This window comes from Oncorhynchus clarkii, chromosome 30 (genome assembly GCF_045791955.1).
Source record: "Oncorhynchus clarkii lewisi isolate Uvic-CL-2024 chromosome 30, UVic_Ocla_1.0, whole genome shotgun sequence".
Taxonomy (NCBI): Eukaryota; Metazoa; Chordata; class Actinopteri; order Salmoniformes; family Salmonidae; genus Oncorhynchus; species Oncorhynchus clarkii.
In genome coordinates this window covers 15,092,367-15,108,601 of record NC_092176.1, presented here as the reverse complement: position 1 = coordinate 15,108,601, position 16,235 = coordinate 15,092,367, and the positions used below count along the sequence as shown (strand labels likewise).

The 16,235-nt window shown below is 40.9% G+C and overlaps 1 protein-coding gene across 1 annotated transcript in view; it reads right to left on the bottom strand.

Moving 5' to 3' along the window:
- Positions 1 to 2,839: 2,839 nt before the first annotated feature.
- Positions 2,840 to 16,235, bottom strand: part of LOC139389252 (solute carrier family 15 member 4) — a 41,613-nt gene continuing 28,217 nt past the window's right edge. The window contains exons 8-9 of the mRNA XM_071135784.1: positions 13,217 to 13,375; positions 2,840 to 5,794 (exon numbers count right to left, since the gene is read on the bottom strand). Coding sequence (XP_070991885.1) covers positions 5,640 to 5,794; positions 13,217 to 13,375 — 314 coding nt within the window. The 3' untranslated portion in view covers positions 2,840 to 5,639. The remainder of the gene's footprint in view (positions 5,795 to 13,216; positions 13,376 to 16,235) is intronic.

Sequence of the window (16,235 nt, the reverse complement as noted above, 5' to 3'; positions counted from 1 at the left end):
GAGCACTCTCATCTGAGTGTGCCGGAATGCAGAATAACTGATGAATTTACGAAAGCTCAACACCTGTTGAATATGGCCAGTGTCAGTAAACGTCGGCAAAGAAGAGTAATTAAATTGTTGCCAGCAGCACAGTTACTGTCACCAACGCTCTGGATAACATGAAAACAGCCTAACCAGCTCTGCTAGGGCGAGTAAAGTTATCAGAGTGAGGTGTTCTCTCATTTCTGTCTGGAAGTAGCTAGCCAACGCTCTAAACGCTCTGAATTTACGAATACCCAGAGCATACTGAGCACTCCAGATGGACTTTATGAACACACCCATGGTTGACGGAGGAACATGTCAAAATGCTGAATTTTGGCAGTCTACAGTGTGGTCTACAGGAGCAGGTTTTCATCAAGGATCTCTCTGTACTTTGCTCCATTCATCTTTCCTTCGATCCTGACTAGTCTCCCAGTCCCTGCCGCTGAAAAACATCCCCACAGCATGATGCTGCCCCCACCATGCTTCAATGTAGGGATGGTGCGTGGTTCCTTCCAGACGTGATATCTGGCATTCAGGCCAAAGAATTCAATATTGGTTTCATCAGACCAGCGAATTCCTTCGACCTGATGGCTTGGTTTTTGCTCTTACATGCACTGTCAACTGTCAATGTAGGGATGGTGCGAGGTTCCCTCCAGACGTGATACCTGGCATTCAGGCCAAAGAGTTCAATATTGGTTTCATCAGACCAGCAAATTCCTTCGACCTGATGGCTTGGTTTTTGCTCTTACATGCAGTCAACTGTAGGACCTTATATAGAGAGGTGTGTGCCTTTCAAAATCATGTCCAATCAATTGGTGGACTTCAATCAAGTTGTAGAAACATCAAGGATGATCAATGGAAACAGGATGCAACTGAGTTCAAATTTGAGTCTCATAGCAAAGGGTCTGTACTTATGTAAAATACGTATGTAAATAAGTTATCCGTTTTTTTGTTTAAATAAATTTGCAAAAATCTCAGAAAAACTGTTTCCACTTTGTCATTATGGGGTATTGTGTGTAGATTGATGTGGGCCTTTAAACAATACACACATTTTAGAATAAGGCTGCACCTTAATGTGGAAGAAGGGAAGGGGTCTGAATAGTTTCCATATGCATATGTAAAAACACTACTGATTACTCTTTTATGAATGATCTGGGTACCTTTTAAGGCAAAAACAATTAACATGTTTTAATGGATCCAATAGCTTACCTTAAACAACCCCCTAGATTTAATTAGCATAATACAAAAATCCCCGTCTGTTTAATCCAGAGTAATGTTTTTTTGTTGCATGGGCTGGGTCTCAATCAACCGCATCCGCCAATGGCAGCCTTCCACATCTGTGGTGGAAGTGGCCAAACTACAATCTGTGTTTGTCAGACCATGAGACATCCCGAAAAATTGGTCTTCTCACAAAAACATCTGTAGCTTCTGAACGGTTTGGCCTCATCTCTATGGAAAGACTCTGTTGGTGTTCTCCGTTTTGCTCTAGGACCCCCACAAGGGTCACACATTCGTCTGAAGATAGCCCAGTAATGGTTAAATGTTTTTATTTAAAGTATATATGGAAGTAGTTTAGTTCTTTAAAAAAAAGGGGTGAAATATGTGTCAAAAAATGTACATAGTTTCCTGATCTTCCTTATATCTCTCAGATAGGACAGACACTTTAAAACAAACTTCCATTAGATTGTTTTTTACTAATCTGTTTTTCCATGTATGAATCTGTTATTCAGTGTGTTTCTATTGGCTAATAGTAGTAAGGCCAAATTCAATGTTTCATCAAATATATAGTTTTAATGAATATTGTGAGGAAATGAGATGTAATTATTTAAATAAGCCTGTATTATAACGGTTTGACTCAATTATCATTAGTGAGGCTGTTTGATAAGTTTATGATAGTCAATACTGATGTTTAGCTTGATTAATCTTGTTCAATGACCTGCTTTTAAACTACTATCCAAATGACTTACTTCACACCCTGCTGTACATCTATTAGTCTAGATAATTAATAGAAATACACATAAGAAACATTTGTCATAAATAGCAAACATTTCTCCAGCTGCTTTGCAAAGCCTGGTTAATAAATCTGACCTAAACTCTGAACCGTAAAAGCAATATTCAATTATTCTGTATTTTTCAATGTTATTACCCTTCAAGACTTCCTCAATAACCACTCATATCTGCCAAAAATGCATCTAAATATGAGAAACAAGCGGCCACACAGCTACTGTACAGTATAACTTGGAGGCTTTGTGTTAAGTTCAAACTCCGAGCCGCCTGTTCCGTCACACTTGTGTGGTTTGAATCCAACCACCAGCCTCTATCAACTGTACTATATAGGAAACGGCCCGACGCTGTTGCCTCGGCTGTAAGGCCTCAGCATTACCGCATGATTTGTGATGTGGCGATTTCAATCCCAGTCTGACGAAACTATGAAAAAATATGCCTCCTTTCCACTGGAAATGCTAAACTTGACTCATGAGTCACAATAAGGTCTCATGCCACTGTGTTATGTAAACTATTATATGACAAGCTGCCAAGGGGTCTCCCTTTTCTACGAGGAATAATAGGTCCAGACTGGACTAGAAGTGGCTTGTCGTAATAGCTACATAACATAACCTGAATTATGGCAGATATAAGCAAACATATGTTTTATAACTACGGTAACTTATGGCATCAATATGACTAAAATGCTTAAAGTTTGGCTTTTGCCCAGGTTTAAAAGTCGTGCAAGTGTAAGAATGGATGTCAATCATTGCATGTCAAGTCCTAAAGGATAAAAAGTGTTTAATTTAGATTTTTAAATGTAGAAAATTACCAATTTAAAGGATTGTAATAGATTTTTATTGGCAAACAACCACAAAAAAACACCATTCAACCAACAAACACTATAATAATGACCAAAATGGTTGTTTTCAGCCACTGTCATTGAGTTAGTAAGTGGTTCCAATGTGATAGCTAAAGGTAAACTCAAGCCACATACCTGATAAATCTGTAAACAGCCATGTCATAGAATCTCAAAAGTAGTATGCCAACTCTTCTGAACAATTGTATTGGTAGTCTTTAATAATCAATTATTCCACATCCCTTGAGCCCGGAGTAGATTTTGGTTTATAAAATACCTTACTTTCAGCTTTCACTTCTTGCACTGTCTAGATAAAGCAAAAAATGCATATCCCCCCCCCCCCCCCCCCAACAAATCACTTGTTGGGTCAAACAAAAATACATTGTGGATCTTGCTGTTTAACAAAACACTCAGAAAACCTGGAACATTCCCAGGACATTAGCGAACATTCCCATTAAGTTTAAGCGGTTTATCGAACATTAGGATAACATCCCAAAAACATTCAAATAATGTTTTTCAGAAAACGTTTGAAATGAAATGTCCTCCAAACATTCCTTAAACTCTTGGGCACAACATCTGTAACGACCACCACAGAACATTCCCCTAAGGTTCTTATTAGGTTTCCAGGTAATGTAATAAATGTGTTCTGGGAACGACACCAAAAGGCACCAAATTGGTGGAACGACCCAGAACATCCCGTTTCAGGAACACCATGTTGTGCTTTTGCAGGCTAGGGGTGGTTAGTCTAGGAGTAAATGATGGTAAATACACCAAAATGGTATACAAGTTGAAATAGCTGGGACTATATCCATTTAATATGTAATTGCTTTTTTTCTGTAATCAGATTAAAATAGTGATTTAAAATCATTGCATAGTGAAAAGTAAGTCTAAGCCTTATTTATGGATTTAGCAGACAAATGTAATTCAATAAATACCTTAAATATTTAAGCAACTCTAAATCTGAAAACAAAGTATGTATATATGAGCAGCATGACATTGTATTCAGTCTCATAATTTTGAACATAGTACCATGGTTAGTAAAAGCCCGTTCTATTTAACCCATACATGTCAATCATAACCACAAGGTAAAAAAAAAAAAGCTATATCGCAATTGTCAAACACCAAGGCCCTAATCACAATTTTGAGTAATGTTCAATACAGTCTGAACATGGCACAATTCCTCTACAAGAAGAAAGGCTTTAAGAGCAAACAAACAAGTACAAACCGGATCAGTCAATAACAAGTCGATGAAGCCTCTAAGGTTTTTGAAAGTGGTGTGTCTGGGGGAGTTTGTTTTAAATTGTTCATTGATCTATGATCAGAGTGAAAAGGCCACTCAGTTGTATAATGCCATACTTATCTGACAACAGGAGTGAGTTATTTGAGCAGCTTACATGAAATAATTGTTTTAAGTGACTATAAATTACACCATTCGTATTCAAGGGCAACCTGACCTCTGCAGATAGAACAGGTTCAGACACAGTAATGATCACTTAAATAAAGGTTACTGTACAATAAATAAACATTAAGATGAACTTGATCTCATGTGAGGATGTGTGAGTGTACAGTAAATGTACAGTACCAGTCAAAAGTTTAGGTGTGTCCACTCATTCAAGGGTTTTTCTTCCTGTTTTACATTGTACAATTATAGTGAAGACATTCAAACTATAAAGAAATAACACATATAATCATGCAGTAACCCCCCAAAAAAGTGTTAAACAAACCAAATAAATGTTATAACAGATTCTTCAAAGTAGCCAAACATTGCCTTGATGACTGGTTTGCGCACTCTGGCATTCTCTCAACCAGCTTCAAGAGGTAGTCACCTGGAATGCATTTCAATTAACAGGTGTGCCTTGTGGGCAATGGGCATTATACCAGTGGAAATCGGTCCTTTGGTCTGAGGAGTCCAAATTTGAGATTCTTGATTCCAACCAGTGTCTTTGTGTGACGCAGAGTAGGTGAACGGATGCTCTCCGCATGTGTGGTTCCCACCATGAAGCATGGAGGAGGTGGTGTGATGGTCTGGGGGTGCTTTGCTGGTGACACTGTCTGTGATTTATTTAGAATTCAAGGCTCACTTAACCAGCATGGCTACCACTGCATTCTGCAGCGATACGCCATCCCATCTGGTTTGCACTTAGTGAGACTATCATTTGTTCTACAACAGGACAATTAACCAACACACCTCCAGGCTGTGTAAATGCTATTTGACCAAGAAGGAGAGTGATTGAGTGCTGCATCAGATGACCTGGTCTCCACAATCACCCGACCTCAACCCAATTGAGATGGTTTGGGATGAGTTGGACCGCAGAGTGAAGGAAAATCAGCCAACAGGTGCTCAGCAAATGTGGGAACTCCTTCAAGACTGTTGGAAAAGCATTCCAGGTGAAGCTGGTTGAGAGAATGCCAAGTGTATGCAAAGCTGTCATCAAGGCGAAGGGTGGCTACTTTGAAGAATCTAAAAAAAAATCTTTAAACACTTGTTTGGTTACTCAATGAAATTATTTCATATGTGTTATTTCTTTATAGTTTGGATGTCCTCACTGTTATTCTACAATGTTGAAAATAGTAAAAAATAAAGAAAAACCCTTGAATGAGTAGGTGTGTCCAAACGTATTTTTTTTGCCTTAAAATGTAATAGTCTTACAAACTCATTGAGGAAAAATAAAATAAAAACTCTATCCCATATCAAATCACAGAGGTGTTTTGGCACGAACCACTATGCACTAAGGCAGGTAGGGTGAAGTCAGATGGACATGGGTCAGTCCTGGGGTCAAGAGGGAGTGATGCCCAGCCTTTGGCTTCCTGCTCTACTACTCTTCTGTTTGTCGTATTTGACCGACACGATGAGGAAGACTAGCAGGGTGACACACTGGATCCCCGCTAGCAGGAAGAAGTAGTAGTTGAGTTGGGAGTCATTGATGTTACCTGGAAAGAGGGATGGAGAGAGGGAGGTGGTAGGAACAGTGCCATTGTTATGACATAATTCAAGTGCAACACCTCAGAAAGAGACACCACAAGAAGCTGTAGGGAGGAAGAGATAGGTCAAAATAAAGAGGCATATAGACATTTTTAGAAAGGAAGGGTAAAAAAAGAAGAAGACAAACAGCAGTGGTTGATGCATCCTGCAGAAAGAGAAAAATAGGTAGAGGGGGATGGGAGCATGACAACAACATCACAAAGCAGCATTCCACATTAAAGGGATACATACAACTGTTCATTCGCATAACATGGCAGTGTCACATGGCAACGACAGTTGCTTTGTCTCCATGTTTAGCTCGTTCTTTTAAGATAAATGAAATCTGTCTGAAGACAAGCTTATGCTTGAGAAAAAAAGACAGCTCTGTCAGTGCAACTGGAAGCCACTTCTTGTCTTATTACTATGAGATGCTTAACGCAGTTTGACCCCACACTTCAATGATCATATGAATGGCATTATTGATTATTTGGGATTGAAGCATGAGAAAATAACAGAACATTCTGGACCCTCAGCTGTGAGGACAGGCAAGGAGTCTCAATACTATGAAAGGATTGTTTGTTTCCTTGGGGGAACGGATTCAATAACAAGGCGTAAAAACGCAATGATGCGCACTTAATTGTTTGCCTTCATTCTGGCTTAGTGGGATTGAAATAATGAGTTTGTGTGTCTCACGCTTGATATGGATTGGAGATACAGGCATCGTATGTCATAGAAAAGCTATTTGACTGTGTACAGTACAAGCATCATCTCCTTAACAAAGACCCGCATTAGAACAACTCCGTAACCTTAAGTCATATCACCACTTTATAATCTATAATACTGTACTGTGAAAAAAATCTATTCAAACTGTCCATGATTACCCTTTCTGTCTTCATGAGATATAAAATTGTCACCCTCCTTTCTCAGCTAACATCACCAGTCTCCGCAGTGCATTGTTACGAACAAGCCTCTTTCCGAGGTTTATGCTTGCACCAAGCTATTGCCGTCTATTGCTGGCACTGCTGATTGGAGTGGTTGTCCCTGTTCAAACAAACACTGGAGGGCAATTCTAAACAAAATCTGGCCCCCCCCCCGCTACAGTTTCGCATCAAGGGAAAAGCCGACAGCTGCACTAAATCAATGATTTTGCAAGCTAAAACAGTGCTTTGTCTGACAATTGTGTTGGCGTTAGAGAAGCCTTCCACCCCTGGCCATGTTAAGCAGTGGTTTACTGGCCGTAATGTTTAACCAGCAGCCCATCTGACGCAAATCACAGCTATTCTTTTGAATTCCCAATTAGAGTACCCAGCATAGGGTTTCTCTCATGTTTATTAAAAAAGGGTTTGAGTTTATACAATAGGCACACAGCATGGCACGGTTTCTTAGCCCGGAAGGATACATGGGAGAACGGACAGAGCTCAGCTAGCTAGCTTACATTCTGTATCTTCAAATGAGGAAGTCCAAAGCTCCAGGACAGTGTGCTGTCAAAAGAATGCACCTATTAAGTTCTCCACGTTGGACTGTCACAGTGAATAACGACCTAGAGGAGGACCAGGCTTGATTTTAATTGGAGAAGGGGGTAATCCCACAGAAGTCTTGTCATTTCCCATGGTGAGGGTGGGCGGCGCGGGCGGGCTGGGAGAGAGTGAACAGGGAGAGTGGTCTGACGGCCCTCCGGACCCTGGGGTTCAGAGACCGTCCAATTATACCGGTCCATCCAGAGCTGGGGGGGAACACAAGGACTCACACAGCCACCATGTACACGACAGGGGGAAGAGGTCAAACTCACACATGATACTGGTGCGGTCATCAACATGACCCCAATTAACCAAGTGCTTGAACTTTTGACTGGACATGCTTTGGAATTGGCTGAAATCATTTTGACAATCTGAGTCACGAGGCATGACCAAAATACAACACTAATACATATACCGTTGGATTGCATATATTTGTGTGTGCATAATTTTCACTAACAATGAACTTATTGGTGACAATACGGCCAAATACGCAAACCAATCTATAAAAAGTTGTTCCTCCCTGGTAGGGAAGACTCTGTATAGTCTACCATCTGACCAGAGCAGTAAAAAGGAGACATGATTTAAACGCAGTGCCAAGACCCCTGATCTCTCATTCATTTCCAAAACACAAAACCTATAAACTATACTCAATCAAAGCCTAAACTGAAAATAAATCACGCCTACAACTCAACGGATCGCTGCTAGCAGCACTTCACCAGGGGAGGCAGAAGATATGCAAGTTGGGATATTTTAACCATAAAGAACCTCCAAAACGTAACGGAGGACTCACTCTGCAGGCCGTCTAAATAGTGTCCTTTGCAGTTCATCATACGATTGTTTTCACCTTTATGAGTGGTGCAGTACTGTATATCCTGTCACTAGCACATCGGAATCCATATCATATCCAAACCCAGAGATGTGTCTCACTGCCTCGGTCTGTGCTCTTTATGGATAATTGGAAAAGGAGAAGACCGGCAGGATAATGTTCACGGGGGGGGGGGGGGGGGGGGGTTAATGCCGGCAGAGTCTGCTGCTTGCGTTTCAAATCGATAATTCGCTTTAACCGACACTCAGTCTGCAAGCACAGCCTTAATTAACACAGGGGAGTTGGCCTTAAGGAGAATGGGAGAGGAGAGAGGGCATGACAGAACTGCATGCTGAATAAATGCATGTTGAGGGGAAAGAGCCACCGTTCATTGACCTTAATTGTGTAGTGTTTTATAGATTCAATAAACATCACCAGAGAATAAGTAATATAACTGGATCCTGAGAATTATCAGGGGACGACTGATGAAATCAAATCAAAACAAGTCTTTACATCTCAGTTTATGGGGTAGGTTTGAAAAAATGTGCAGGGTTGACATTTTTGTAATTTCTTAATTTCATTATGTCTCTGCCTACCTCCTTCCCACTCATGCCTCCCCAGGGCCCACTTGGCTGGTAATTACAGCAGCAAAAACTAAACAAGGACTTGTTGTACAAACGATTAACGAACCCCATACATATTTGACAGGTATTTAGGGAACGCGATCGATACGGAGGAATGCAGCGCTATCCAGAGGTGGGACACTGAAGGGAACTTCTATGTCTGTTTGCCTCAAACTGAATAATATTAGTCACCATGATGCATTCATTTAGGCAGAGAGCTGCTGCAATAATTACAACAACAATTCTGAAACACACAGACCTCCAATGATCTTCAGCCCCAGCTGTGGACATTAACATACTTTGTCTGACTTCTCTTTCTTGTACTGTAACACTTCTGGATGGACTAGAGACAAAATGGAAGCAGTTGATCAATAATGAGTACAGGTAATTGTAAATACATTGATAACTGTATCTATCAATACCATTATTAACTTATCAATGGAGAAATCACAACCCTGAACTCTGACACAATTAAAAGGAAAGAACAAGCATCTGCTGTTAGCTAGATAGGCTGGAAATATCATTGTCAGCCGAAAAGCTGCCGTTTACAGTATTTAAAATATATATCTCACATTGATTATTCTTTCACTTAAAGAAATACCTTCCCTTATATAGTACATGTATTATATTAAGCAGGAAGACTTGAGCACCAATCTCAAGAAGAGCTCATGTGACCATTTTTCCTGCTTTGGCACCGTTGCCCTCAATTTTCATTTCATTTTCATCATCAAATGAGTGTTGAGCAGGATATGTGGGTCTCAACCCAAACTGTGAATGTCTAAAATATCCCAACATCTGATCCTGGACCAGTCAGGACTTGAACCTGGTACAATTAAAATAAAAAGGCAATTTCCTGGTCTGTGACTGCAGCTACCTACTCAGAGCTCAAGCATTGTGTTCCTTAAAGTCAATGGTGGATGAATACATTGGGCAACAATTCAAAGGAGCACAGGTTTCAGCAGAACAAAACATCTTTATGTATACAAGCCAACTCATGAGGCAGAAGGAAAGAAGGTTGACCTTTCATTGACTAACTGTGGGGTTAACTCAGCACAATGCAGTCTCTGTCAAAGCGGAGTTGAGATGGCTGCCTTTTCTAGGACCAAATAAAAGGATTGTGATGAATGACCAGTCAGATGTGATGTCAGCCTGACTGTGGAAAAAGCCCATTGGGATTTTAACCCTCCTGTTGTGTTCGTTTCATGTTAAATAATTCTGTGTTCCCGGTCCAAAATGACCGCCCCATTATAGCGGATTATAAATCCATAATAATACATGTGGGTCACCTAATGTTGTGTTAGATCTTTTTTTATCAACTTAAGTTATTGTGGACATTACAAGTTTTGAACTTCTATTTGCTACTTATAGGCCTTATTGACCTGAGCTCATACAACTTATTTTTGAGTAAAAGCATAATGTATGGATTATTTAGACTTTAACAAATACTCAGATGAAACATTGTGCTATTCATCACAGACTACTTTGTGTCAAAGTTTAACAAGGACTCTCTCCTCCTCACCAGTGTCATGATCAAAGATATGATCAAGAGCCTCACATACAGTATATTATTTGGTCATTGTGCTGCCACATAATTAATGATGTGCAAGGCCTCAAAAAGCTTTATATACCAGAGCTGCAAGAAAAGTTGTATACATTATTGAAACAATGTTGCGATTTTTTGTGAGAATGCCAAAAGGTGTGGTTCCCGTGAGGGAAAGATTCTATAGGGGTATGGTTCCCGTGGGGATTGCCATGGAAGCCAAGAAGGGGAGTGAGGCGTATGTGTGCTCAAACACACATGCATGTGGGTGTCTGGGAGAGGTGTGCCCATCTGATGAATGGGCATGTGCCTGAACTCAATTTTATTACACTAAATTATAGTCTCACCCATTCATTTGTAATGACTGGTCATTTTTGACAGGGAACACCACAGGTGTACAAAAGTTAAATAAAACCCCCAAAATGTAATGAAAATCATCAAAATGTATTTTGTGTGTTCAAATGCCCTGTGTGGACAAAGTCATGGAACCTTATGACAATCTGATTAAAGGAACTACATTTATCAGAGAGAAAACTCAGTCCAATTTGACTGGAACACAGCAGGAGAGTTAAGAGTCACCAAGTCGAAAATATACAGTCACGACCAGAATAACTGACACCCTTGACAAAGATTAACAAAAAAAATACTGTATACAGTAAGATAATACAAATACTGAGCTATATTATATGCAAAAAAAAATATATATATATTTTATACTGATGCAATTGCCCAGAAAAAAATGTTGTTTAACAAGTAATACTTAAAAAAATAAAAAAAATACAAATTGGGGGTCAAAATTATTGGCACCAGTTTAATACTCCAGCACCCCTTGCGAGGAAAATGTCACAGACCCATTTTCTAAAACATTTTATGAGATTGGAGAACACATTGGGAGGGATGTTAGACCATTCCTCGACACAGAATCTTCCCAGATCGTTGATATCCTTCGTTTGCGTTTAAGGACTACCCTCTTCAAATCAAACCACAGGTTTTCAATGAGTTTCAAGTCCGGAGACAGATGGCCATTGCAAAGTGTTGATTTCTTGGTCAATTAACCATTTCTTTATGGATTTTGATATGTGTTTGGGGTCATTGTCTTGCTGGAAGATCCACAGCCAAGTTACAGCTTCCTGGTAGAGGCAACCAGGTTTTTGGCAAAAAAAAGTCCAGGTACTGGGTAAAGTTCATCATTGTTTTGAGCATACAATAGTATTGGTATTACTTATTGTACTATTTTATTTTCTCATCTTTATCAAGGGTGCCAATAATTTTGGTTGCGACTGTACTACAGTTACCAAAGGCATATGCTTTTACATTTGGACAGACGGACTGTATCGTTGCATGCTACATTGCTTCTCTACCTGCGCATGCCTGCTGCTAGTTTGTGAGGACAAGACGTGAAGAGAGAAGGTGGTGTAGTGAGACAGAGAGGTGAGTAGTAGCCTCCAGCTGCCAAGGTAGCTAGCTAGCTGGCTGGCTGTGGCAGCTATATGGTGCGCACTCCAGGGGCAGCTTTACTTAAGAGGAGAGGGCTGTGTAATCAGGCCCCCAGCTTGTCATTAATACTGGGTGTCTATCCCCAGGTCTGCACCACTCTGCTCACCAAACCTCCTGTTTACTCCACGCTTCGCTCTGCCTCCGCACCACACAGCCCTCAGCCATGGAAATGAGGAGGATCCGCTTCCATCGCTCCTGCAGAGCGCTGAGCCAAGGGGGGTGGGGGGGACAGGTAAAGAAGCAATGTAGAGACAGGTAAAGCCCAGCAAAGTATGTGAAGGAAAGACAACAAGCAACTGCACAACAAACTGACAGGCTTTGAGGCCAAAGCTTTGGCCACCTGGATGTTTTATTCTGTTTGTTCGCCCACCCCTACTCTGTGCGGTTTTTCTTTAAAATTACTTTTGCAAAAAGCAGCACGAGATAGAGTGAGAGAAAGAAAGCTTGCAGGCAAACGAGGCTCTCGTTTAACAATCAAATTATGCTTACTAAACAAACGGCTCCTCGGGCGAGGCTAGGCAAGTCGCAGGATGGATTTATGAAGCCGTGCCAAGCATCTCCAAGTGCTAATGTCATCAAAAATACCTCCCAACCTGTCGGCACACTGTATTAATGAGCTATTAGGTGTTTGTGGTTAAACAATTTACAGTGCGGCGTATTTTCCGCATGCTCCCTGGAAAGTGCATCTGGGCCGGGGGGCTCCTTTCACCAAGGAACACATCCATCTGCTGCCACCGCCACACTATTTATTCTAGCACTACGACAGATTTACACAAACCTTTTGTCGTTAGTCTGACATCTCTATTTATTACAGGAAACACTTAAAATAAGACAATTGCACCAGGATAATTTTTTCCTTCTTTGGTGCAACCAATTTGCAAACTTCTTAAGTGGATTTTAAATCAGGACGACATGACAATTCTTGTGACGCGTCCCCCCAGGAAATACATTTCTGTTGATGTGAAAGTAAATACTGCAGAGGGAATCGAAATGTCAATACTGTGTTCTTCTTTTCGAGGACAACAGTAAGCTATGACACACTGCTGATGTTTTTGTCACACCAATTTTACGGTAACATCTATAAAAACTCTAGACAGTGTGCATGAGTGGAGCCAGAACATTATACTATTCCTCATCCCTGGAAAACTGTGTTCATACAGATCAATGGCCAGGGAGTTGAAGGTAGTTTTCAGAGGCCATGTTTAAGGCTGATTGTGATGGCAGGCCTCCCTAGAGTCCGTATACAGATCATTATGCAGGCTGAGGCAATACAATGCACCGTCATTCTCACTCACATTTTTTCTCCCTGAAGAGCCTGTCCAACTCCTATTATATGAGTAATGAACATTGTCTCAAAAGAAGAACCTACTTTAAGAACTTGTATTGGATGAGTGTTTTCTCGCTCTTACCAAAGTCCTTGTGGGAGGACATCCAGCCAATCCCCTTGAGGGAGACGATGGCCAGTAGGCCGGAGCCCACGAAGGAACCAATCCCAGAGAAGAAGAAGAACAGTCCCATGATGGCACTCTGCATGGACCTGGGGGCGGCTGAGTAGGCAAATTCCAGACCTTGGAGAGGAGACAGACACGGAACTCAGAGATCCATAGAATAAACAAGGAATAAACAAGAAATACTAACAAGTAAACAAACACAATCATGCAGTACATCCTGTCATACAGAGTAAACATTGACAGATGCTAACACCGATCCAAACACATTTCTAGACTCTGGGCAAACAATGTCCATGTTCCAACCATGGCACAACCGGCCTGGGGTGAGGAACAGTTCAAAGTGTTTTTAGATGCCTTTGGCAGAGGACAGTCCATTGGCTGTGTGGTGTGTGGATATGTAGTAGGCTTGGGAGTTATCCAGATTGTCATACCGACCTTGTGCTATACCGGGGTATTCGATAATAACGGCACTGAACAAAGGGTGCTGTTTTCAAACCCAATGATAATCTGAAATCCGAAGGTTAGCAATGCTAACAAGTACATGTAAAATCCCATGAGAATGCTAACTAAATGCTAAGGAGCGCATTGCAAACATTTTATACAGTTTGACCTAAACTATACAAGTAACTAAAAAATGCTACTCCCAGTTTGCTGTACGCACAAAACACATATTAGCCAGCAAGGCTCTTGAACCAGGAGAAGATACGCTGCTGTTACCAAGCAAATGCTTGATTTTGGAAGAAGCTAACCACTGCTAGATAGCTAATTGGCTACTAAATTAACAAACCAAATGCACAACTGCAGAGCATTTAGCACATTTTGGACAGTTAACTAAGATATCTAGCTGGCAAACAGTTCCATACTGTAATTAGATCACCTGGCGTATGCTACACAACAGTGAGTGACTCACAAGGCTAACGGGTTCGTTGTGTGCTTTTAAACAAAGACCGCGTGACGAGGGACTACCAGGTGAAATGAAGAAAGCAATTGTTCTTTATTTCCTAATGATTTGCACAAGTTAACTGCAGGTAACTATTTGTATCTACAAACATACAAATTGATTTAAAAACGTCAAACAAAAAGCTTCAACGGTATTGAAAAAACATCCCGTGGCTTTTTCCAAATACCCCGGTATATACGGTATACCGTCCAAGCCTAGTACGTAGTGCAGTGGTCAGCAGCAGACAGTGTGTGTTACAGTGAGGATGACTTATTACCCATGGGTCCCACCCAGATAAAGTAGCCAGGGGCGATCACTATGGAAACACCTCTCATGCATCACTGTAGAACTCCACTTACAGGAGATTAGATTTGCATCAGAATAACAGGCCTTTCATCCATAACAACAATGTGATCAATTTATATACATGAGAGACTTGGCCTGCCGCTGCACTGTTTGACTGCTAAATATCAGTGAAACATAGGGCTGTTCTCTCCTCCTACACCCGCAGGCTACCTTACAGCAGCAGGGGACCATCTCAAGTACCTATTCAGCTGCAATTGTTTCTGGAAAAGGTCTCTCAATATTTTATGTGTCATGAGAGAGGATGGGGTTGAGGGGGAAGGAGAACGAGAGAAAAAAAAATATATAAAATCATTTTTCTTTTGCCATAAGAGCTGCCTGCTAGCTGACATTGATAATTTCATGGTGCCTCAAACTTGTGATTTTTCAAATAAGGCCCTATAGCTGCAGCTGTCAGGAGAGATAAAGGAGCCTCTTAAGTACGGATGCCTTTTTAGGCATTCCTCCGAGGGGAACATTACAAGAAATCCATGTGACACACAACTCCTCGTACAGCTACCTGGTCTGAGACTAATGTAGCTTGTTATGATACAAAACACTTTCCTAATAGAAAAAAATTATCTGCCGTGGAAACTTTATTACACTGTGTCAAACGCTCTGCCACAACACACCTGATCTTTCCATTTGTTTCCACCTGAAAACATTTAGTAATATCGTCAGGTAACCTTTTGACAGCAAATTAAAAAAGCCCTGCACAGCAGTACAATGGGACATGTCGTGAAGAGGAATTTGCAGGACTATTTTCAATAGGGGTGTGAACGTTTAAACACAATTGGGATGGTTTAGAAAAAAATCCCTAACCAATGTATGTTTTTTACAAAATGTACAATACCGTTCAAAAGTTTGTGGTTACTTAGAAATGTTCTTGTTTCATTAAATAGTATCCGCAAAACACCAGTCTCAACGTCAACAGTGAAGAGGTGACTCCGGGATGCTGGCCTTCGAAGCAGAGTTCCTCTGTCCAGTGTCTGTGTTCTTTAGCCCATCTTAATCTTTTCTTCTCATTGGCCAGTCTAAGATATGGCTTTTTTTTTGCATCCTGGAGTCGCCTCTTCACTGTTGACGTTGAGACTGGTGTTTTGCGGGTACCATTTAATTAAGCTGCCAGTTGAGGACTTGTGAGGCGTCTGTCAAACTAGAACCTCGAATGTACTTGTCCTCTTGCTCAGTTGTGCACCGGGGATGCTCACTCCACTTTCTATTCTGGTTAGAGCCAGTTTGCGCTGTTCTGTGAAGGGAGTAGTACACAGCGTTGTACGAGATCTTCAGTTTCTTGGCAATTTCTCGCATGGAATAGCCTTCATTTCTCAGAACAAGAATAGACTGACGAGTTTCAGGAGAAAGTTATTTGTTTCTGGCCATTTTGAGCCTGCAATCGAACCCACAAATGCTGATGCTCCAGATACTGAACTAGTCTAAAAGGCGCACAGTTTTATTGCTTCTGTTTTCAGCTGTGCTAACATAATTACAAAATGGTTTTCTAATGATCAATTAGCCTTTTAAAACGATCAACTTGGATTAGCTAACACAACGTGCCATTGGAACACAGGAGTGATGGTTGCTGATAATAGGTGTCTGTACGCCTATGTAGATATTCCATTAAAAAAAATCAGCCATTTCCAGCTACAATAGTCATTTACATTGTCTACACTGTATTTCTGATCAATCTGCTAT